At 41.8% G+C, this 25,793-nt stretch overlaps 1 protein-coding gene across 2 annotated transcripts in view; it reads left to right on the top strand.

Annotated features, from left to right (window-relative positions):
• Nucleotides 1-5,528: 5,528 nt before the first annotated feature.
• GABRB3 (gamma-aminobutyric acid type A receptor subunit beta3) overlaps nucleotides 5,529-25,793 on the top strand; it is a 376,930-nt gene continuing 356,665 nt past the window's right edge. Inside the window, exons 1-3 of one of the 2 annotated variants that reach the window (XM_049905851.1) lie at nucleotides 5,529-5,646; nucleotides 6,482-6,573; nucleotides 6,790-6,857. In XM_049905851.1, coding sequence (XP_049761808.1) covers nucleotides 5,567-5,646; nucleotides 6,482-6,573; nucleotides 6,790-6,857 — 240 coding nt within the window. In that variant the 5' untranslated portion in view covers nucleotides 5,529-5,566. Of the gene's footprint in view, nucleotides 5,647-6,176; nucleotides 6,343-6,481; nucleotides 6,574-6,789; nucleotides 6,858-25,793 lie in introns of those variants that run through there. The other variant, XM_049905850.1, reaches the window with a different exon arrangement.

Raw genomic sequence — 25,793 nt, 5'->3', positions numbered from 1 at the left:
CTTAGATGCCCCCTGAAACCATGGTCCCCAGACACCTGCCCCTGTTATGCTGGCTGTCGAAGCATTCAGTTTATTCAGGAAACTTCTTTGCTTATGGTTTAGTCCAGTTGTGCTGACCTCCCCTGTATTGTGTGTTGTCTTTCCCTTCACCTAAAGTAGTTCTTATCTACTATCTAATTAGTGACTGTCCCTCTCCCACCCTCCCTCCCTCCCTCCTCTCCTAACCACAAAAGACTGTGTTCTTCTCAGTTTAAACTATTTCTCAAGTTCTTATAATAGTGGTCTTATACAATATTAGTCCTTTTGCAACTGACTAATTTCACTCAGCATGTCTTCCAGGTTCCTCCATGTTGTGAAATGTTTCACAGATTCCTCACTGTTCTTTATCGATAGGTAGTATTCCATTGTGTGAATATACCATAATTTATTTATCCATTCATCTGATAATGGGCACCTTGGTTGCTTTCATCTTTTTGCTATTGTAAACAGTGCTGCAATGAACATGGGTGTGCATATATCTGTTGGTGTAAAGGCTCTTATTTCTCTAGGGTATATTCCAAGGACTGGGATTGCTGGATTGTATGGTAGTTCTATTTCTAGCTTTTTGAGGAAGCGCCAAATAAAGTTCCAAAGTGGTTGTACCATTTGACATTCCCACCAGCAGTGTAGAAGTGTTCCAATCTCTCCACAGCCTCTTCAACATTTATTCTTTTGTGTTATTTTTTAAATTAATGCCAGCCTTGTTGGAGTGAGATGAAATCTCATTGTAGTTTTGATCTTCATGTCTCTGATGGCTAATGATTGCGAACATTTCCTCATATATCTGTTAGCTACCTGAATGTCTTCTTTAGTGAAGTGTCTATTCATATCTTTTGCCCATTTTTTAATTGGGTTATTTGTCTTTTTGCAGTTGAGCTTTTGCAGTATCATGTAGATTTAAGAGATCAGGTGCAGATCAGAAATGTCATAGCTAAAAACTTTTTCCCAGTCTGTAGGTAGTCTTTTTACTCTTTTGGTGAAGTCTTTGGATGAGCATAAGTGTTTGATTTTTAGGAGCTCCCAGTTATCTAGTTTTTCTTCTACATTCTTTATAATGTTTTGTACACTGTTTATGCCATATATTAGGGCTCCTAACATTGCCCCTATTTTTTCTTCCATGATCTTTATCATTTTAGATTTTATATTTAGGTGTTGGATCCATTCGGAGTTAGTATTTGTGCATGGAGTGAGGTACAGGTCTTTGAGTTATTTTTTGAAAGGAGCTTCAAAAATGTTGATACTGTGTAAAATGACAAGTTGGTTTTCTTCAGTAAAAGGCAATTATAACTAAACAAAACACAGTTTGGTAAAAGGCATTCAGGACAGCCAAAATGCAAAACTATGGGGTAGGTAAAGTGATTATATGATGCTCCCACATTTCCCATTAACTTCCTCCTCCTATAAGTGCCCCAAAGTATACTTCCAGCCTTTTATTATGCAGCGGGGGAAGAAAATGCATTTGCCTCTTTTTTCTTCTGCCCTAAAAATTGACCCATCTTGGGACTCTTGGGCTTTTTCTTCTTTCAGTTGAAAATAAATGAATGTAAGAACGTAATTAATGATTTCCTGCTAATTTGGCTAATATTTTATCACTGTCTAGTAATATTATAGAATTATTCTTGGTTTTAGGAATCCTGACAAAAGGGAGGAAGGATGAGCTTGCTTAGGGTTCAGTGCTCATCTGACCCTTCAGGATGGCAGCCTGCACGGAAGGCCAGCCTTGGTGTTCTATTGTGCTAGCTGAACAGGGACTGTGATGAGCAGGAGTAAGCCAACGGGTGAGAACCTCGTAGCAATGCACTTACCACAGTCTTCCTCCTGTATTTTCTACATAGGATAAGAGGATTGCATTATAGAGGACACTTTTAATAATTTACCAGTTGGCTGATGGCTTAGCTTTAGCTTGGGTTCCACAGACTATATCCTGTGACAAAATTAATCCTGAGACAAAATATATGTGCTACTACTTTATTGTTACGTACCCTTGAGTAGGTTCTGACTCATAATGACTCTATGTACAACAGAAAAAAACCCTACCTGGTCCTGCACTATCCTCACAATCATTGCTATGCTTCAGCCTATCATTGAAGCCACTGCATCAATCCATCTCATGGATAGTCTTCCTCTCTTTCGCTGAGCCTCTACTCTACCAAGCATGATGTCCTCCTCTAGGGACTGGTCCCTCCTGATAATATGTCCAAAGTATGGGAGATAAAATCTCACCATCCTTGCTCCAAGGAGCGCTCTGGCTGTACTTCTTCCAGATAGACTTGTTTGTTCTTCTGGTTGTCCATGGTATACTCAATATTCTTTGCCACCATCATAATTCAAATGTACCAATTCTTCTTCAGTCTTCTTTATTCATTGTTAAGCTTCCACATGCATATGAGGCAATTGAAAATATAATGACTTGGATCAGGTGCACCTTAGTCCTCACAGCGACATCTTCGCTTTTGAACACTTTAAAAAGGTCTTTTGAAGCAGATTTGCCCAAAGCAAATGTTTGATTTCTTGACTGCTGCTTCCATGGGCATTGATTGTGGATCCAAATAAACTGAAATCTTTGACAACTTCAGTATTTTCTCTGTATATTATGATCTTGCTTATTGGCCCAGTTGTGAGGAATTTTGTTTTCTTCATGTTGAGGTGTAATCCAATTCTGAAGGTTTGGTCTTCTTCAGTAAGTGCTTTGAGTCCTCTTAACTTTCAGCAAGCAAAGTTGTGTCGTCTGTATATCACAAGCTGTGAATGAGCCTTCCTTCAATTGAGATTCCATGTCCTTCAGATAGTCCAGCTTCTGGATTATTTGCTCAGCATACAGATTGAAAAAGTATGGCAAAAGGATACAACCCTGACACACACCTTTCCTGACTTTAAACCGCACAGTATTCCCTTGCTCTGTATGAACAACTACTCCTTGATCTATGTACAGGTTCCTCATGAGCACGATCAAGTGTTCTGGAACTTCCATCCTTCGAAATGTTGTCTATAATTTGTTACCAACACCGTCGAATGCTTTTGCATAGTCAATAAAACACAGGTAAACAGCTTTATGGTATTCTTTGCTTTCTGCCCAAATCTATCTGACATCAACAATGATATCCCTCCTTCCATATCCTCTTCTGAATCTGGCTTGAATTTCTGGCGGTTCTCTGTTGATGTACTGCTGCAACTGCTTTTGAATTTATCTACTTTATTAGAACATGCAGCATGAATGCAAGCAAGAGTGAGGGAAAGAAGGATTGAGGCATGAAAGAAGAGAAAACAAAAGGCTGTGTTACCAAGCTGCCAGTGTTGATATAAAATGTAGCTGATGGTTCCATCCTGTGGGATTGTCCTTTGAGAAGCCAAGGAAGCTACTGCACCTCAGGACATTTCTCATGGGGTGATAAAGTGACAACCATTTTCCCACTATTCCCATGTTCCATTAGTCAAAGTTTCACCCTGTAGATTGCTGTCTTCCCTGCCATTTTGCATTGTACACTCGGGGTTCTGAGAGGGCCCTGGGGTATGTCAGATCCTACTGTCATTTAAGAATCCCAAGGATGGGAAGTGAGAGATAAGCAGTGTGGACACAAGGTGAGAGGTGTGGACTTGTTCCACTGTAAAGTTGATCAGAGCTCTTGCAGAATAGCTGCTGAAGCAGCAGCTTGGGCAGTAAATAAGGCCAATAACTCCAGAAACAGGTCGAAGCCAGTATCCGAGGTAGTGCACATTTGGATAATAACAGTGTTTGTACTGTGCCTTTGCACGTGTTATAACAGGTAAAATAACAGGGTGGGGTAAATCTTGCTATGTTGTTAGCTTTATTCAAATAACTTCTCTTACTGTCTACTTTCTATAGCCATGATCCCCAGCAAAGCATTTCCTTAAAAATGGTATATATAAATAGGAGAAATGATCTAAATAATGAATATAGGGTGGTATAGTAATACAGATCTCATTTTCCAGATAACTTCATTACAAATTAATGGGACGCAGAATACACAGTAGTTGTGGACAGACTTTTCCGGAAAATAGTTAGGGAGCTATATTTACCTCTGAACCTATCTTAATGTCAACCTTTCAGGTTCTGTGGTCACATTTCCATTCCAAAAATAAAATTGCTGATTTTTGAAAGGGCAACAATATTTAAAATTAATGCACAAGAAATGCCAAATTTGAGAATAACAGTCTAGATTTAGATATTCGTCTACATAAAGTGTTGACAGTAGAAAGAAAGGCTTAAGCTTTATAGAAAAATGAGTCAACAGAGAAGGTTGGAGTTATTTATTATTAACCATTCATTAAGTCCTGGAGTCCACCACTATCTGTCAGTTTGTCCTACTGTGGTGGCTAGCATGTTGCTGTGATGCTGGAAGCTATGCCACCAGTGTTTCAAATACCGTCAGGGTCACCCATGGTGGGCAGGTTTCAGTGGAGCTTCCAGACAAAAGACAAACTAGGAGAAAAGACCTAGAGGTCTACTTCTGAAAAAACTGGCCAGTGAAAAACTTATGAATAGCTGTGGAACATTGTCTGATATAGTGGGGAGAGATGAGCCCCTCAGATTGAAAGACACTCAGGATACAACTGGGAAGAGCTCTTCCAAGTAGAGTAGACCTTGTGAGACTGATGCAGGACCTGGCAGTGTTTTGTTGTACATAGGGGTCGCTATGAGTCAGAATCCACTGGATGGCACCTAACAAGGAGTCCTGGAGTGGCCCAAAGAGGTTTATAGAACATAAAAAAGAACGTGATTTGTAGGCTTTGCTGGTTGATCACAAGTAGGACTGTGTAACCACTTCCTCAATATTAGAAGCCTGAGGCACAGAGAAACTTTACTGAGAACCATTCACTAAAGGAAAAAGATACAGCTTACGACGTGTGTAAACAGACATGTTAGGCGCAGAGTGCTGATACACAGGGCAGGGTGGACGCTGAAGAACTTTGTCTGTTTCTTGGCCAACGAGCCAGTGGCCTTCTGATGAGAACCCAAGGATCAGGTTTGTCACATGGAAAACGAATATCATTCTTCCAACACATGCCTCACATTCAGAACTATAGACAGGTCAGAGCTGGACCAGGAAAGACACTTGATTTTCCTGTACCTTTTTTTTTTTTTTTTTTGCCAGACTTAGCCCTACCCAGTGCCGTCAAGTCAATTCAGACTCATAGCGACCCTAGTGACTTAGACTTAGCCCTAGGGACGACAAAACGCGGATATTCAGACCTCTTCAGACCTCTTCTTAGGGATTCGCTATCACAGAATTCGCGTGAGCGGGGGGGGGGGGAGGCAGTGAGCACATCAAAAGCTCGGGGTGGATGGTGGCGGTGAGAGGGATGGTTTAAGGAACTAATTTTTAAAAATGATCTTCTGGTGCATAACTAATTAATCGGTCCGCGAGGCAAGGGGCTGGAAGACGTGTTAGGCAGCAGAGCCCGGGAGGGGGGAGGTGGGGGAGGAGTGCAGGGGCGGGATCCAGCGTCGCCGCTTGAATAGTCGCTGAGGTAGGGGAGCCATCCTCCAGACCGGAGGAGCAGCGCCATGTCCTCCGGGCTCCCGGCCCTCCTGCTGCACATCTGGCTCTCCTGGACTCTCGGGATCCAAGGCTTAGAGCCCCACAGGTGAGACAGGTGCTTCTCCTGGGCCCCGAAACATCCCCCCCGGGTGGCGGCTGCGCGCTGTCTAAGGGCAGGGGCAGGGCCCACTGGCTCTCGGGCTGCGCTACAGCTGGGCGGGGGTCGTCGTCAGGGGTTCGTGGTTGGTGGGGGTAGTATTCCCCTCGCCGCCACCGTCCGCGTCGCCGCTGTGCCCTCCCTAGGCTGGCCGCGGCGAGCTCCGCGGAGCTGGAGGCTGGCCTGACCTCCGACACCGTCCCGCGCCGCGCAGCCTCCGCTCCGGTTCCTGCTCCCGCAGTCCGGGTAAGGTAGCTGCTGGAGCCGGAGAGAGGCCTGCGGCTGAGGCGGCCGGCCACTGAGAGCGCGGGGGAGGGCAGGGCGAGCGATGCGGCCAGCTCCGCCTCCGGCCCCGCCTCCGCCCCGCGGCCTCCTCCCCCTCCGTCCCTCCCCACTGCTCCTCCTCTCCCCGTCCTGCCCCTCCTCATCCTCCCCTCCCCCTCCGTCCTCCTCCGCCTGAGGCCAGCGCGGCGGCGGCGGCAGCAGCAGCAGCAACAGCAGCCGCGGCTGCGGGTCGCGACGGCGGCGTGGCGCCCCCTCCCCCGTGCCGGGGCGCGGCGGAGGGATGTGGGGCTTTGCGGGAGGAAGGCTTTTCGGCATCTTCTCGGCCCCGGTGCTGGTGGCTGTGGTGTGCTGTGCACAGAGGTAGGGTAGCGGGTCTCAACGCGAAGCAGGTCGGGCAGCGGGCTGGGTGCGGGCGTGCGCGCTGGGCGCTGGCCGGGGAGCCGCCGCCGGCCGGGGAGCCGCCGCCTGATTCTCTCTGTGCCCCCCGCCCCTCCCCCAGCGTGAACGATCCCGGGAACATGTCCTTTGTGAAGGAGACGGTGGACAAGCTGTTGAAAGGCTACGACATTCGCCTAAGACCCGACTTCGGAGGTAAGTGGGGTGCGCGCGGACGCTGCAGGAAGCACAACCCACCCGGCTGGCTGCCTGGGTGGGGGGAGGGGGCCGCATCCTCGGAGTAGCGGCAGGCTGGAAAGGGGGGTGGGGGCACTTAGTCTGTGCCCCCTCCCTGGCCTGCCCGTCACCCTCAGGGCACTAGCCCCTAGTGCACCAGCCTTGCTGATCACCGTGTCGCGCGCTTCCCCGCAGGTCCTCCGGTCTGCGTGGGAATGAACATCGACATCGCCAGCATCGACATGGTTTCTGAAGTCAACATGGTGAGTGCCCGCCCTTCCCAGGGTGGTCCCCGCGCCCCTGTCCCACTGCCTGGAACCACAGGAGTCCCCAGTGCTTGGTCAGAGGCCTCCTTCGCCTGGGCCAAGCTTCACGGGCAGCAGAGGAAGGGGGCTCCAGGCGGTCGGCCTGCTGCTCGCTCAGCTCCCCATGTTCGCCTGGTCTGCGCGGGGGGCGTCAATGGCGTGGAAGCCTTGCAGAGGGCGCACCCTTCCTGTGGAAGGGGTCCTGGGCTGGCCTGGCGTTCCGCTTTCACCGCCGCCCTCGAGCTCCCAGCTTCTCCAGCGGTCTGTCACCTGGTCCCGTTCTTCCCGAATGCTTCCGTAGCAACAGGCGCTGGGAACTGGGGAGAGACGAGATGTGGGGGTGGCTCGCAGAGGTAAGAGGTACTTAAGGTTTCCTTTGTTGTCGTTTGGAAGAGATTCTGGCAGCTGGAGAGGAAAACGAGGAGCGGTGGTGGGTCTGTTCAAGGTGTGTCTCAGGCCAGTGTCCTTAGTCTCAGCGGCCTTTTTCAGGGCAAGCTGATAGGCAGCGAAACCCGGAAGCCCGCTCCGCCAGTCGCTGTCCGTGGTGCTGACGGGCCGCGCCGGCTCCGGGAACACGAGGGCCTGTGCGGCAGGCGGAGATCTAAGAGGAGGCAGCTGCCAGGAGGAGAGTCAGGCCAAGTGCGCAGTGGGTTCATGCAGACAGAATCAGTATTCAAACCTGTGTAAAGTACAGGTCAGTGTTTGGAGGTGCGGAGCGGGTATCACGGATTTTACCACGGAACACTTTAGGACAACCGGGAATAAGGAGAAAAAACGACTCCTTTTATTTGTTGGGGCCCTGGTGGCGCAGCGGTTTAGTGTTTGGCTGCTAACCAAAAAGGTTGGTAGTTCGAATCCACCAGCCGCTCCTTGGAAGCCCTAAGGGACAGTTCTGTTCTGTTCTATAGGGTCGCTATGAATTGGTATTCATGTTGGCAACGGGTTTGGTTTTCATTTGTTAGCTGAGCTGAAATGCCACGGGATTTGGAAACAGGTTTCTCTGTTTAGTGTCATGTTAGAAATTGTTAAGAATGAGTATGCGCAAATAATATTTTTCTGGAAGAAATAATTTGACAACGTTTCTTTTGAACATGTAACATCGAGAAGATGCATATAAATCACAGGGCCTGGTTTTAGATAGCCCCAACAGGTCAGTGTTTCACAATTGGAGTGTTCATCAGAATCACATGGACACACGTTTTAAATGCGTACTACTGGGTTTCTCACTCCAAGACATTCTGACGCTCTGGTCTAGAGTGGAGTTTTGGAGTCTCTGCTGGTTTTTGTGGACAATATTTTGAGAAACATTGCAATAATTTATAGATATATGGGCATATACAAATAAAATAAAGCTAATTGTTTAAATACTGTCTAGCAAGATATGTTTAATAATACTTACTGCTGTGGGTTTTGTAAAAAGAAATCTTTCATCTCACCAAACTTATTTTCATAAGTTTTTCACACTTAAGATTTGAAAATTACAATATGTGGTTTTTAAAAAGATTTACTTACTTCTAAAGTATATAACTTAGATTGTTTGTATACCACTCAAATATAATAGTAAAAGTACTGGAGAGAAACAGTGGAAATGTGACTTTACCTTACATTAAAAATTAGCATTATATATTTCACTTTTGTGTAACTTTATTGAAGTAATTCTGTCCAAAAGGTATGTTTTATGGTCTTCAGGAAACAAGTTAATATATTGAAGATTCGTTCCCTGTAATCTGTGATTTTCTCCATTGGGACCATCACATTCTCTAGAGAAGGCAATTTAGTACAGAAATTTAATTGAATACTCACTGGATTATTATGTCAAAATTATTATATTGGATGTTAAATGGAAGAGTAAAAATATTGATGTCACCCTTTGAGAACCATATACAGTATTAACATAATCAGGGGAATGAAAAGAATGTGTTGTTGCAGACCATTGCACATTCCGAGTTATTTTTTAAAATTATAGTGCTGTTTTGGCATCCTGTTACTACTTAGTCCATTAAAAAATTGCTTCAATATTTGCCTAATTTTTGTACTATAAATTGAGGTACCCCAATACTTTCTGGGCCCAGCAATAGAAAAATGTAGTCAATTGTACTGAAAAATTTTTAATTAATTAAAATGCATATCCCATAGCCAGTAACTGTACATAGCATAGTGATGATATATATATATATATATATATTTTTTTTTGCATTTTCATGATGGTAATTTTTCTTGTTCTTGAAGCATAAATTTGTTGTAAACAAAAATTGAGAATTGGATTTGAGACTGAAGACTGCGGGGCAAATGCAAGTGACACCCATTTGAAATATCTTCCTCTCATAAGTGGATTGGTCTACATCATACTCTAGAAAACTCTAATTGCCAACATGTTTGCCCATGATAATAGCTATGATATTGAAACTTCAAATATAGCAATAATTAAGTATGACTTCTGGGGGTCACGTTTGATAGAGAAAGAACAGAGAGTATGTGAGTATAAGTTTAGAGCCACCACTCAGTCATGATGCTTAAAAACAATGAATTCTAGTTATGAACTTCCTTAATCACCTTACTAGTCACACAAAACTGTTGCATAGTTATGAAGTTAAATCAAAAAGGGTCTTGCTTTCAGGGCATTGTAACTTAGAGGAGCTATGTCAAATGGATGTAACAAAAGATAGGATGTGGTACATCCCATCACTGGAACAAATAGAAGGGGTGCACAGGACAGAGGGATTACTTCTGACATGGAAAGCTTCATGAAAGAAATTATATTTCATTTGGGTAGGGTATGAATAGCATTGTGACTGGCACAAGTGGAGGAGGATGTTTGGGTTAGGGAGGAAAATGACAAAGATTTAGATGGATGGGTGTGCAGGCTCAGAGGTTGTGTATTGGAGAGTCAAGAGATGAAACTGGGAAATAAGGAAAACTCTCCTTACCTAGGCCCTCTTGGCCATGTGGAGGATGTTGGTCTCTAATTTTTAGGACATAAGGAGCCCTTAAACTTTTAAGCAGATAATTGGCATGATATGAGATGTCATTTAGGATGAATATTTTGGTTGAAATGTAAATTTAGATACGGGAGTTAGAATGCTAAGCTGAAAGGGTGAAATTTATTAGAAAATTAGGAATAAATAATCATGGAAGGTCATTCACTGAAATTTTTTCTTCAGATTACTGTAGATATATTTTTGAAAACATAGTGAAATAGATAAAAAATCACCAAAGTTTGAAATAAGGATGTTCTATCTCAAGGCAGGGAAGATATGGATGTGCTTACTCAGGACTTTTTGGGGGTGATTCTAGAGAACAATAGACATTGCACAGTAGTTGTTGCTTTCCTCTTTGAATAGTTGTGAAGCACAGTCTTTATTTGTTGCTAGCGCATGTAGAAGATTTCTCCAAAGAATGCCTGTGACCTAAAATAAACAAGTGAATAGATAAATTATGCATATACGTGTATATGCCATCACTTGTTTTGGTTCTTAGACTTTATACAGTCTAAGAATGGATTAAGTAGTTTAATATCTAGCATCGTTTTTGCATAGTTTATTTTGGGGATAATAAGAAGAGTTTACATTTCCATTTTTCTAAATTTTCTTTTCATATACTTTACTTTTCCAAAAAACTCAGCTCATGTATCAACTACCGAAAAAAAAAAAAAAACAAGCCAAACCCATTGCCGTTGGGTTGATTCTGACTCATAGCGACCCTATAGGACAGAGTAGAACTGCCAGATAGAGTTTCCAAGGAGCACCTCTTGGATTTGAACTGCTGACCTTTTGGCTAGCAGCTGTAGCTCTTAACCACTATACCACCAGGGTTTCCGTATCAACTAGAATAAAGCAAGAACCACTTTGTTTTACATAAATTCTTTTGTTCCTCTGAAGTCTTGTTTTAAAATTTCAGATAATCCTTTAGAATTATGCATTATGAAGTGAATATTAAATTTAGTCTATATCTTTCCTTGAGTGAGATTGGAAACTCTTGTGGCTTAGTGATTAAGTGCTATGGCTGCTAACCAAAAGGTTGGCAGTTCAAATCCACCAGGCGCTCCTTGGAAACTCTATGGGGCAGTTCTACTCTGTCCTATAGGGTTGCTATGAGTGGGAATCGAATCGACAACAATAGGTAACAGGGTAGGTAAGTGAGATTGTATATGCCGAGGAGCTCTGTCTACTGAAAATTATTATATGCATGTGTTATAATTCTTGTACTCAGCATACCTCCTGATGTGTAATAAATATGTGTTAAATAGATGGAGAGATGAATAAATGGACAATTATTGAAAAAATAGGAAGGATAAAGAAACACTGTAAATTAAAACAGTTAGATATCTTTTATTTAAAAATAATATTTTAAAGTAGTATTATGAATTGTAATTTTTAAATTTGGATTATTAGAATGAGCCGTTGCATGACTTTTAACTCAAAACAGAAACTACATGCACTTACTTCTTTATTAACTATAAAGTACTGGGGACATTAAATTCTAACTCTAATATTAAAAATTAAGAATAATGTCTCTGATTTAACTTGTGCTTTGTTATTTGTACTTAATTAGTCCATTAAAATACCTTATTGCTAATGAAAATGTAACTATAGATTTTTTTCTGATATCATGCATATAAATCATAAATGAATTTTTCTTTAGTTGGAGTTCCTTTTAGGTAACATACGTTCATCCGTCGTTATTATGAAATGCATTAGTCCATTACGCTCGTTCTATTACCTTTCACCTCATAAAACTCACTGTTCTTTATGTCTGAGTGTAAAATAAGTGTGGTGGTGGTGGTTGTTAGCTGCCATGGAGGCTTCTCAGACTCATGATGACCTTATATAAAACAGAGTGAAACACTGTCCGGGTCCTGCACTATCACCATGATCTTTGATTTATTTGATCCTGCTGTTCAGAATATTGTATCAGTCCATCTCATTGAGGATTTTTCTTGTTTTCCCTGACCCTCTACAAAACGTGACATACTTTTCTAGCAATTAATCTGATATGGTCAATGAGAACATAGTTTTAGCACATTTCAGTAAGTAACTTTGGAGCTGTATTGCTGTTAAATGGTGTGAAGATGGCATGGAGGCAATGTCTGACCTCCTCTGACTTCACAAAACCAAAAAAAAAAAAAAAAACCCATTGCTATCAAGTTAATTCTGACTCACAGTGACCCTACAGGACAGAGTAGAACTGTCCCATAGAGTTTCCAAGGAGCACCTGGTGGATTCGAACTGCCAGCCGTTTGGGTAGCAGCTGTAGCACTTAACCACTACGCCACCAGGGTTTCCCTAACTTCACAAGGGGGAAGGTACATCAAGACCAACATCCCAAGTCTGATTCCTATGAGGCTGAGGTCAGACATGCCTCTTCTTTCCCCCATCTTTACCAGTTCTGACACCAACCATCCCTCCCATGGCAATCTCTACTTCTCTGCTGGATTCAATAATTTATTGTAACGGCCACACAGAACTCACAGACAATACTGATGATTATGGGGTTTATTAGGGAAGTAACAGGTTACAATTCAGGCTCAGGAACACTCAAGGATACAGTTCTTCCATCAGGACAGCCTGTTTTCAGCTGTGCTTGCAGGCGAGCCTCTGTCTGGACCTTGACTTCTGCCCTGCTGAGGCACGTGTTTAGTTTGGCAAACTAGCTCCACCAAGTGCCTGGGGCACCCCACTCTGCCAGCAAGTCTCCTGCCTGAAGGCACTCAGCTTTCTTGTTCTGTCGGCTGGGAAGCCCACCATGCTGTCACCTGCCGGTCCCTCCTGTCGCTTTTCCTCTGCTACCGCTTCTAGCTGTCTTCAGTGTTATAGCTCTCTCTCCTTCCCTCTGTCTTCTGGTTCCAGAATTTTCTCAGCACAGGAATCCCCAGGTCCAAAGGACACATTATGCTTTTGGCTCGCTTTCCTTCTGGTGGTGGGACCACCTCGTTCCCACCTCTGGGATGGCTAATTTCAAGCCCAGCAGGATGGCAAAACTGACCAGTCCCCTTGATGGGCCACAATTACCCTATTTGCACAATCCCACACAGCCACATGGTAAGGAGTTACAAGACCATAATGAGAAAGATCACACAAAAGCAATCCATTGCACCACAAATGGGTACAACCTTACTGATTGCTGTCCCCAAAGAGAGGACACGTTTGACACAGAAACAGTTCAGAGGGTGGGATGGAGGACTCTGAGATCAGCTAATACACTGGCTTTCAAATATGACAGGATGGTGACTTGGAACATGAAGCTTTAGAGAGTCGTGAAGCATGTGGGCAGGGTAGACATGTGCTTATTTTACAGAAACTGAGATATTTGAACCAGGGGCACCAAACCAAAAAACCAAACCGTTTGCCATTGAGTCGATTCCGACTCATAGCAACCCTATAGCGAACCAGGGGTAAGCAGTGTTAAAAAACAAAATCAGAATCTTGCTGTTGAGTCGATTCTGACTCACCGTGGCCCTATAGGACAAAGTAGAACTGCTCCATAGGGTTTCCAAGGAGTGGCTGGTAGATTTGAATTGTCAGCATTTTGGATAGCAGCCTGAGCTCTTAACCACTGCGTACTGCTGAGCAGAGATTGATTAAATATACATTGTTATTGTGTGGGGTCAACTCTATTCTGACCCCACAGCTTCAAAAAAAGTAATACACTTTTGGACAACAAGTCACATATGTTATTAGTGAGAACTATTGTTGGAAACCCTGGTGGCATAGTGGTTAAGAACTATGGCTGCTAACCAAAAAGCGCACAGCTCGAATCCACCAGCGGCTCCTTGGAAACCCTATGGGGCAGTTCTACTTTGTCCTATAAGGTCACTGTAAGTTGGAATCAACTCAACGGCACCAGGTTGGGTTTTTGGTTTTTTGTTTTTAATTGTTGTTAGAGGCTTTGTGTGGGCTTCTGTCAGAAACCAAGCCCTGGCCTTACTCAGTGTTACTCCATATTTTTCATTACCTCACGAAATCCATTGAATGGGTGAAATAATGATTTTTTTTTTTGCCAAAAAATAAGACTTTCTTTTTTGAATGATATCTCAAATTTTCTTGAAGACAAGTATGAAACACTGAACACTGAAAGACTTAGATGTTACAATCATCAAGAAGATAGAGCATTTGGGGAGGGAGAGGGCAGCCATATACTGATAAATTTGTGCATGTTACAGATTTCTTATTGCCTAGATAATGATTGGTTCTGAACATACTGTAAGTTTAATTTTTATATATACAGTGTGTATGCATGCGTGCTCATGTGTGTGCACAGGTATACACACTTGTATTATTACTTAATGTCTTTCTTTCCACTTTTGGGAAGAGAGGGAAAATGGAGAGTGGGAAAGAGGAGAAGGTAATGCTGGCTAGGGTCAGTTAGGATCAGAGTTTTGGAGGATGTAACCTTCAGGGATTTTTGAAAAAGTCATGTTCATCAACACCCTCCTCCTCTATTTCAGAATCTAGGGATCGTTTGCTGTTAATGAATTCTGAATGGGCACTCAGAGCGTGCCCAGCGCTGAACTGGGTTCTGAGGCAGGAGCAGCTGAATCCTGCAAGTCCAGGCAGTTTATCTGCTGGGACTGGGGAGCTGGGGTTCCATTTCCAGGTTATGAGATGTCTAGCCTTAGGCAAGTTACCTAACACTCACTAACTACATCAAAGGCTTCTCAGATGGCCTGTGGCATGCCAAAAGAACTGATGTCAGAGTGTCATCACAGAGGGTTTAGCTCTACTGAAATTTCCACACAATCACACCTTCAGGAACACAAGGTAGAAAGCTATGATTTATTGATTTCTGCCAAAGAGACATGGGCCATATTCAGAGTTTGCATATGAGTTGTCATTAGCAGTTTAAAGGCAGAAAATGTACTAATGCCCTTATTACAAGGTAAAGCTGGGGATGACTCAGCGGAAAGAAATTGTTTTCCCTGACCCAGTTGGGATTGGAGAACTGCTTATAGGGAAGGCACTCGGTGGGGTAAGGTCCATGGAATGTTTTGGCATATGGTTCTAGGTTGCTGCATTTTAGAGGTGAGGCTGTTTCTTGAAGACATTACTTTTCACTGGCAGTATGTTCCATGTGTAAGTTATGATCGTACATCAATGCTGGGGTATTGCTAAGAAAGCATATAATGAACTTCAGAGATAGATGAGAATAATATGCCTTACATAATATGCTTTTTATGGACTGAAGTTTGTGTTTAATATTAGAACGGATGGTATGGAGAGCAAAAAGAGAATGCTTTTTGTCTTTCCTCTCAGGGAAGTTGTAAAGCTTATGTTGCTACATCTCTTAAAAGATGAATCTTACAAGCGTTGTGCTGTGGTGGACTAACTCTTTGCTTGAGCCTATGCTGGGCTCAGGGATCCCACGGTACCTTGCATAGAAGATGCTCAGTAAGTATCTGCTTTGAGATGGTGGCACAAATCTTATTTACATGTAGTTAAGAAACAGATATTTCTGGCAGATAATTTAGTCTCATTTGACAAATTATGGCTATTCTTAGTTTTCAACTCTGGTTTTTCCAAAGGCAAAATACGGTGCTTATATTTCCTTAGATGATGGTAAATAAAATGAGATTAAAAAAATATATATATAGCTGTTTCTTCTTGCCAAATGAAGGTGCCATGTGGAGTTGGTGCTTGTTTAAATGGAAAATGGCCCTGAAGACAGTAAAGCACGTGGTGTACTTCTAATTAAATGCATGGCAGGACAAAAGGAATGTGAAGGTTTCAATAGCAAGAGTAAAGTCTCTGTAAAGAAAGGCTCAAGCCTGGGACTGCAGACTTCATGATTTTCACAAGTCAAGCCATATTGATCCAATACTTGGTTTGAAACAATATGATAACTGTGATGACTGTTATTTTCTGCCATAGAGAACAAAACCTGCCTTTCTCTTATTGGTTGTGTATCTTATGATGCATACTCATCAATGTATTTTGATATAAATGAAGCCTACTGGACAGTTGAAATCTATTGAATTATTTTGTGAGCATGTTGAAGTGTAACCTAGGAGGTGATAGCTAACAGTCTTACAGCATTTTGCGGTTTATGAAACACTTCATATATTTTGTCGTTTTTGATCATCAAACCCGATGATCAACCTAAGTAGGTAATACAGGTAATACCATTGTCTCCATTTTTCATATGAGAAGACTGAGGCTCAGGAATAGGACTGACTGTTTCACCTTTACTGCAGGGCAAGGCTAGGACTCGGCTCTGTTCTTTTGGTCTTTCCACCTTGTCATGCTACAGAGCAACAAAAAATCTGCTGTGGATTTTGCCTTCTTCAATGACCTTCTTCGCTGTCTAAATTAGGCCTTCCCATTCCACTTTTCCATGATACCTTGCACTTATGACAGTGTTAAATATAGTTTGGATGCGCCAATATGCTTAGCATTTCTCCCCTATCCCCCACCCATTTGACAACACAGTCCCCGAGGCAGGGCCCCGTGCCTAACACTTGATAGGTACCCTTCACATATTTGTTGAAAAGAAATAGATGAATCAAGAACAAATGAATAAGTAAATACATAAGTGCAAGAGGGAGTATGTGTGTGGAATGAATAGATATGTATGAAAACAACGAAATGTTTTTACAATGCAGAGTTTGGGCTCATGACTGAGAGGGATCCTACAGGCTATATGTGGTGCATAGAATTTTTACTTTAGGGACTGAATTTTGTCAGAACTTGTATAATTGTACACAATATAATACCATCAGCTATAAAATATTCTGTAGCTGCTACCCCTTCACCTGAGAGCCATTACACCAATTTCACAGCAGAGAGAATAGTGTAAAATTGAAGCACTCCTTCAAAAGTGTAACTGCTTTATTGATGTAGGTAAGGACTGGTGAAGATATTCTATATACCAATCAGTGGTGCCTTCTTACCCTCAAAGTTTTGTTTTTCATTGTAAAGCATATGTGAGTGGAACTGTTCTATATTATAGGTAGATGATAGATGACAGATTGAGAGAGAGATCGAGAGAGACATAGATGTGGTTAGGTGTCTTCAAGTCAGTTTTGACTCATAGTGACCCTGTGTACAACAGAACAAAACACTGCCTGGCCCTGTGCCATCCTTGCGATCATTGCTGTGTTTGAGCCCATTGTTGCAGCCACTGTGTTAAGAGTCTTCCTCTTTTCAATGACCTTTTACTTTACCAAGCATGATGTCCTTCTCCAGAGATGGGTCCCTCCTGATAACATGTCCAAGGAATGTGAGACCAAGTCTCACCATCCTGCCTTCTAATGAGCATTCTGGCTGTACTTCTTCCAAGACAAATTTCTTCATTCTTCTGGCAGTCAATGGTGTATTTAATATTCTTCACCAATACCATAATTCAAATGCACCAGTTTTTCTTGGGTCTTTCTTATTCATTGTCTAGTTTTCACATGTATATGAGGTAATTGAAAACACCATAGCTTGTGTCAAGCACACCTTAGTCCTCAAAATGACACCATTGCTTTTCAACACTTTAAAGAGGTCTTTTGCAGTAGATTTGCCTAATGAAATATGACATTTGATTTCTTGACTGCTGCTTCCATGGGCATAGATTGTGGATTCAAGTAAACTGAAATCCTTGACAATGTCTGTATCTTCTCTGTTTATCATGTTGTTGCTTACTGTGCCAGTTGTGAGGATTTTTGTTTCTTATGTTGAGGTATAATCCATACTGAAAACTGTGGTCAGTAAGTGCTTCAAGTCCTCTTCACTTTCAGCAACCAAGATTGTGCTATCTGCATATCACAGGTTGTTAATGAGTCTTCCTCCAATCCTGTTGCTGTATTATTCTTCATATACTCTAGCTTCTTGGACTGTTTGCTCAGCACGCAGATTAAGTAGGTATGGTGAAAGGATACAACTCTGATGCATACATTTTCTGATATTAAGCCACGCAGCATCCCCTTGTTCTGTTCAAACAACTGCCTCTTGCTCTCTATATAGGTTCCTCATGAGCACAATTGAGTGTCCTGAAATTCCCATCCTTTGTTAATGATCCATACAGTTGAATGCCTTTGCATAGTCAGTAAAACACAGTTAAACATGTATCTGGATATTCGAAGCTGTTTTTACTCAATTTGAGTTGTGCCACATCAGTAAATGGAAGTCCTGAAAGCTTTACTCCATCCACGTCATTAAGGTCTACTGTACTCTGAGGAGGCAGTTCTTCCTCATTTGTATTTTGAGCGCCTTCCAATCTGAGGGTCCCATCTTCCAGCACTATATCAGAAAATGTTCTGCTGCTATTCATAAGGTTTTCACTGGTTAATTTTTTTATTGTTTTTTTTTCTGCTAGTAGATTGCCAGGTCCTTCTTGAAAAAAAATTTTTTTTTTTTCTTGCTATTCTTAGTCTGGAATCTCCACTGAAACATACCACGGGTGATCCTTCCAGTATTTAAAATATTGGTGGCATAGCTTCCAGCATCACAGCAACATGCAAAACACTACAGTTTGACAAGCTGACAGACAAGTAGTGATTTACCAACACGTGGACTTAGTAGTAGTATTTCCCAGTATCTTTGTACCAGATTTACCAAATAGATAGATAGATAGCTACATAGATAGCTGCTGCCAAGTCAACTGTGACTCATGTTGACCATACGTACAACGGAATGAATGTTGCCTGTGTCTGCATCATCCTCACTATTGCCAGCATATTCAAGTCCATCATGGCAGCTCTTTGAACAGTCCATCTCACTGAGAGTGTCCCTCGCTGACCGACCCTCTACTTCAGCAAACATCGTGTCCTCCTCAAGCAGCTGATACCTCCTGATGATGTGTCCAAAGCAAGTGAGTCAGACAATGTTTTGTTGCAATCCATAGGTTTTCATTGGCTAATTTCCAGAAGTAAATACCCAGGCCTTTCTTCCTACTCTTAGTCTGGAAGCTCCACTGAAATCTGTCTACCATTGGTGCCCCTGCTGGTATTTGAAATACTAGTGGCCTAACTTCCATCATCACAGCAACACACAGGCCATCACAGTAGGAGAGACCCACAGACAGTGGTGGATTCTGTATTGTAGGGAAGTTTTGATTCTCCTTGCACGGGGATTCACGGGCTCTGCTTTCACTACTGTTGGTGGCCCAGTAGGGCAGTAGGTTGCTGTGATTATCTTTTGTTTTTTGGCTTGCTAGAGAAATTTCTGTCTGTGCCATTTATGCCACCATTATGAAGAGTCCCTGGCCTCAACATTTGGAAGCATATGACTAAGATAGGTCTTGTCTCTGGTGATTTGTTCAGTACCATCAACCCAAGACTGAGAGTTAGCCCCTGATCTTGTTGGCCAGGGTGTGGATTTTCCCTTACTCCTTGGTCGTCAGGAGGCCACATTCAGAAACAGAAGCCCTTTCAAAACATTAACTAACGTCTACTTCAGTTCTACAGTGAAAGAATTTCTCTTATGTAAAATACTTGCCAAATCACATGCTATGCATCATGAAATGAAATACGTTTGGTTTATTTTGTATTACCTTAAAGGATAACAAAATCTGCTGGCTTAAAGCCCTGCATTCGATATTGCTGTTTACATTTGACATGCACATATAAAATATTTGTTACTTAGTCCGATATTACGTCATTGCTCTTTTAACATTTAGTTTTTTAAATTAGACTTTTTTGTTACTGTTAGTTGTTTTGGTGATCTGTAAGGTTTTCACTGACTGATTTCCAGCCCTTTCTTCCTAGTTTGTTTTAGCCTGGAAATTCTGCTGGAATCTGTTCAGCATCATAACAACACACAAGCCTTTGCTGCCAGATGGGTGGTGGCTGTACATGAGGTGTGTTGACTGGGAATCGAACTTGAGTCTCACGCAGAGAAGGCAAGAATTCAGTCACTGAACCACCAGTGCCCCCAGAGTAGGATTTTATATTCTCTAATTTAATGGGTAGTAGGAGCGAGTTTGAGCCATCCACCAGTCTACCTTTTGTGTATATTTGCATGAATCTATGCAAATAAAAAATTGCTTTAAAAGAAACAATGTAATTTCTTATAAATTATTTTGTTCCAGTAATTCTGACTCTGAATAGCCATATGAGAGAAAAGATCATAGATTCGGTTAAACGAGACTACAGTTATCAGGGAGCACACTGGCAGCATATAGGAGATGCTCAGTAAATATTTGCTGAATGAATTTATGAGGTAAGTGGCCATTGCTGAAAAGCTGTCCTTTGAATTTGTACCTTTGATCTGTTTTGTTGTGAAGGTTGCCTGATTTGGATGCTCATTTAACACATAAAATTAACCATAGCTTTATGCATGAGGACTCCTGTGAACTTTTCAAGGGCAAACATCCAGATTGTGGAAAACAGCACCATTCCTGTGACCTAGACCAGTGTTTCCTAAACTATGGACCAAGGACTCTTGTGAGGTGTTGGAGTGACTGCAAGGGTCCACACAGCTAAGTTCTTGCCACCATGATTTCTCACCATTTGTCTATTCTGAAGTCACAAGCACAATCAGGTGTAGAGTCCGCAAAAATGTTTTGCCTTTCTAAGGCAGTACACAAACTAGAAGAAGGTGGGGAATAACTGTCTTAGTATATAAGAACCAGAATCGATTGTGCTGTATTCCTTTTTGTGTTGTAACGCAATCCACATGTAACCCATTGCTATAAGGAAGTATTTGATTGTGAGTTTTCATTGCTACATATTTCCTCTGCATTGGCCCTGGGCACCAGAAGGCCTCATGAAAATTACTGTTGTTTCTCCTGGTATGAGCTAAAGCAACAGAACACTGACGTGTGAAATGTTAATGTGTGTGTGCCCTGTAATCAGTGTTTCTGCTCAAAACATATTGGAAAGTGTGTTAAACAGGTTTCTTTGCTGAATGAATTGTAAAGTTTTTCAACAATGCTAATTTTTTAAAAACTTCCTAAGAGGGGTGACAGATTCAGCATTTTTCAAACTTATTTGACTGGGAATTCTTTCTTTGTACAGGAGTGGGGGAGCCCCTATTAATACTTGTTCATCAAGTTTTCTGCAAAACCCAGTTTAGAAAACGTGGGGCTAAGCCGTGTTATCTGGGTGACTTTCTGTCTTCCCATCTGTGTCCGTGCTGAGAGCTGAGGCTAGTATAGCGTGGAGGGCAAAGTTCTGACAAAGCTCCTACCTGTACATAAGGGGATGGGGATAGTTTGGGAAGTGAAGGTTAAGCATCTGCCATAACTGATTGATAAACAACGCAAAGATTTTGTTCCACAATAATTGTCTCTCATATTGAGGGGAGGTTTGTGTGTTTTAAGCTGCTTGTTTTCTTGTAAGTATTGTAAGAATGAAAAATAACAGAGGCCAAGGTATGTGTTTTGAAAACAAGAGGGGCTAAGAGGCATCTGGGCCAACAAAAGTACATTAATTTTGAGAACAAAATATGAGTTTTTGAGATTGTTGGGCATGATCGGTGGTTTTTAGGCCATGGTCTTAGAAGTCTGGAGGCTACCCAGTGGGGCTGTGTATGTGGGTCAGGTCAGCAGTATCCTGACACTTCATCCCACTAGGGAGGCATCTTTGAATATATAGTATTTCATATATAGGTATTATAATAAATAAACAACATGGAGTTGACTCTGACTCATGGCAACCATGTATGTCACAGTAGAACTGTGCTCCACAGGATCTTCAGGGGATGAATTTTGGAAGTAGATCACCAGGCCTTCCTTCCAAGGCATCTCTGGGTGAACTCAAACAGCCAACCTTTAGGTTAGCAGCTGAGTGCTTAACAGCTGGCACCATTCAGGGACTCCAGATACTCTAATAGGTAATATATGCTATAACTGTAGTCCTGGTGGAAACCGTGGTGGTGTAGTGGTTAAATGCTGTGGCTGCTAACCGAAACGTTGACAGTTTGAGTCTGCCAGGCGCTTCTTGGAAACTCTATGGGACAGTTCTACTCTGTCCTGTAGGGTTGCTATGAGTCAGAGTTGACTCAACGGCAACGGGTTTGGGAGCCCTGGTGGCACAGTGGTTAAGAGCTCAGGCTGTTAACCTAAAGGTTGGCAGTTCAAATCCACCAGGTGCTTCTTGGAAACCCTATGGGGTAGTTCTACTCAGTCCTATAGGGTTGCTGTAAGTCAGAATTGACTCGATGGCAGTGGGTTTTTTTGTTTATATTATTATATTAAGAGATTATATTATAGAATATGAAATATAATTTATTTATATTTATATGTAAAATAAGATTTTGTTTGAATAAAAAGTTCTAGTACTAAAATAAAATCCACTGGAGTAAGTCACCACCACGTGTCTGTCAGTTTGTCATACTGTGGTGTGTGGAGTAAGTCATTTCTAAAATTTCCTTTAGGACTAATTTTCCATAGTTCTCTGAAGAGTCTGTAGAAATGTTCATGAATTGTCAGTGACAATGGCACAGAGGGCAGATACCTTTTCTGGCCTGCTGGGTAAGACACCATGCTGTCACACAAGGACGCTGGTGCTCAGGCACTGCTGAAGTAACCCGGTTGAGAATGTTGCTTGGCTCAATGGGCAAGTAAATCCCAGTAGACCCAGAAAGGTAAAGAGATTAAAAAATGTTATTTGATTGTAATGGCTTTTCATTTGTTTGTTTGGTTGGTTTGTTTGTCATTTAGAAGCAATCTTTAAGAGGAAGGAAGGAAGGTTCTTGTTTTGGGTATAGTACTGGTCAGGACATACAGGACTCCTTTTCTCCCATGTCATGTCCTATTAGCATTGCACTATGTTGTTTCAAAGAAACCTACTCTCCAAGCTTGAGTGTTTATTTTATTATCATAAACTGGAATTTCAAAATTATTAATTTCAAAATTATCTAGGCAATTTCTTCAATATTCCAGGCCATAGAGGGTTTAACTTGTGAGATTGCCCTCTGCAGTGGAGAAAGTTGGTTGTCAGGAGACTTAGATCCTAGGGAAGGGTCTGTGTGAACTTGGGCATTTCATTCAGCACCAAACCAAAACCAAACCCTTTGCCATTGAGCCGATTCCGACTCATAGCGACCTATAGCATCATTCAGCAGCAGTGGCCCTCGATTTGATTTTCTGTTTAGTGAGGGTACTGAAACGCATGTTCTCTAAATTGTCTTCCAGCTCTAAATTCTGTTCCTTAGAGTCTGTGGCAGTTTAGAAAAATAAGAGTACTTTCTTATTGCCTTTCACTGACCGCTCCTTTTTGTCACTTTCTATTGCATGTGATTTAATTGGTTCTCAATAGTGGTGGTCAGTGGCACTGAGCCGCTCTTACCTGGCACGTAGCAACCTGGTACTCAAAAGCATGGCCCGTGTGAAACCATTTTTCAGGCTACCTTTGCTGTGTGCAATGAGCCTTAGACATTTTGTACATAAACAGTTGGGCTTTAAAATCCGTATCCATGCTCATTAATTTTCAGGTTTCTAACATATTAGTGTTAGCTTTTTGATCTGAATTTAGAATTATTAATTTATGAGTGAAACCTGCAGTGGACTGTTAAAATGGCTCTTTTGTATCCAAACATAACCTTTCCATTATCACCTAAGAAAAACAACCCAATCTAGAAATACATCTTAGTTAATGCTGTTGGGACCAAAATGTTTCTATGCAGAATTTTAAAAGAATTATATATATATATATTTTATATAAATTTAATTTTTTATACTACCTTTGAATCTTCTTTGGTATTTCAGTAACATAATTTTAACATTGCTTGAGAGTTAATAATCTAGCCCAAAAGGAAGACGGCATAGGCTTGACTAAGAACATCTTTCTTATTGCTTTGAGCCAATTTGGGGTGATAATTTGTCATTTAATGAGGATAGTTGCAAGCTTAGTACTCAAAGGTGGAGTTTTTATATTGCGTCATATGTACAAACAAAGAATTTACTGTGGTCTTTTTTTTTCTTGATTCTAGTCTCGTATAAGATTTTCATGTACATAAAATCCAAGTGATTAAATCATTGTGAGCATAGGGATTAAGGCTTTAGTTTGTCCATGTTAGAGATATGCAAAATGCGATGTGTAAATTGTTTAATTTTATTCTATAAGAGGAAACATATGGATGTGCAGACTCTGAAATAATTAAAAGGCTTGTATTTAGGATTAAATAGATTAAAATGCATAGTGTGACTCAAACTGAGAAGTAGTCAGTGACCAACCAAAAAGAATTTTCGAAAGCCTTTTGCACACATTTATCCACTATGGTTAAAATCCTGCTAATAATGGAGTACAGTATTTGGCTAGAAGATACTTCAGCATATTCTAAAGAGCTTAAGTAAATAACTTCCTAATTTACTACTTTGAAACAAGTTGTCTACAGTGGTTGTAGACACATACTTTCTGTAGAGTTTTGTTTTGTTTTTCAGAGAGAAGAGGGGCATGGCTGCTTCTAGCAAAGGTTGGATGTTAAAAGGGGACACACTTTGTTATAAGTGTAACCAAGTTTTCAGGCCCAGGGTAGAGCCAACTCTGAGCATCAGTGGTGGATGAGGGTCACAGGCCCCAAAGCAGGCTGGTTTACTGAGATTAAGGGGAAAAGGTAAAAAACCCCATTCAGCTGAAAAGGCAGAAATGTCTTTATTGCCCCTTATAAGATAAGCAAAGTCCCTGGGTGGTGCAAATGGTTAAGCACTCAGTTGCAGACTGGAAGTTCAAGTTCAAATGTGCTCAGAAACACCTTGGAAGAAAGGCCTGGCAACTCTAATTCTGAAACATCAGCCATTGAGAGTCCTGTGGAGCACAGTTCTGTTGAGACACACACAAGTTGTCATGAGTGAGAGTGGAGTCCATGGCACCTGGTACTGATATAAGATAAGCCATGACAGCCTGACCTGCCAGCTTCTCTCCCCGTTTGTTTTTCTGGGGTATTGAATTCAAAGTTAGGACACCTTAAGAGTTAATTTGTGTCACTATTTTTTCTCCTTTCATCATATTTCTCAGTTTCTGAAATAATTAGGGAAAATTTTCTTCTCTAACGTCTTTCAGAGGAAACAGAATGAAATTTAAAGGAAGGCTGACAGGAGAGCAAGTATCTATTAATTGGCATCCAATTTCCTGTTATGTCAACCTTTGCCCAGGGCTGTGCTTGATTATGCAATAATATGCAAATAGAAACATCAAAACCCTCTCAAGTGACAGTATTAATAGAAACTGTCACCTAACCATAGGAAGGACTCACAGATCACACCAGTCTCACATATTACTGAACTATTTTGTTTCTATTATCAGATAAGTATAAGTGTGTCTAGATCACACTTCCATGGAGATTGTTTGCCTGACTATCCACATTACAGTGAAAATTTTGGGAGCAACTACAACAGAACCCTGAAATACAAGACAAAAGCTGATAGAATTCCATTACAGTGACAGTGAGACCTGCTGAGATGACAATAGGAGGGGTGTAAGGGACTGATTTGAGAATATTTATGGCAGGAGACTATTTTGATGCTTTGGAATAAAATGCTATAGCCAATTTACACTTAATTCTAATAGGTTTGTCAGAAATAGGCTGTAGGTATAGGGCTTATAAAGACACCTCACATTTTGTAGGTCAGCACTGGGACTAACAGGAAGGAGGCAAGACAGTGAGCTTTTCCTTTTTAATTCTCAAAATATTATCACTTGATTGTCTCATTATTTTTCATTGCCAGACATTTTAGTTCCGCTGCTCTGTGTTGATTACCATGTTCTTAAAACCCCCTGAAGCACAGTTCTACTCTGACACATGGGTCTACCATGAGTTGGAATAGACTTGACGGCAGCTGGTTTGGGAGATCCTGGGTGGTGCAAATGTTAACACGCTCAGCTCCTAACCAAGAGTTTGGACATTTAAATCTACCCAGAGGTGCCTCAGAAGAAAGGCCTGGCAGCCTACTTTCAAAAAATCAACCATTGAAAACCCTACGGAGCATAGTTCTACTCTGTCACACACGATGTTACCAGGAGTCCATATTGACTCT

The sequence above is a fragment of the Elephas maximus genome, chromosome 13, assembly GCF_024166365.1.
Source record: "Elephas maximus indicus isolate mEleMax1 chromosome 13, mEleMax1 primary haplotype, whole genome shotgun sequence".
Taxonomy (NCBI): domain Eukaryota; kingdom Metazoa; phylum Chordata; class Mammalia; order Proboscidea; family Elephantidae; genus Elephas; species Elephas maximus.
The sequence above is the reverse complement of the archived record's forward strand: the minus strand, read 5'-3'. Positions and strand labels throughout refer to the sequence as shown.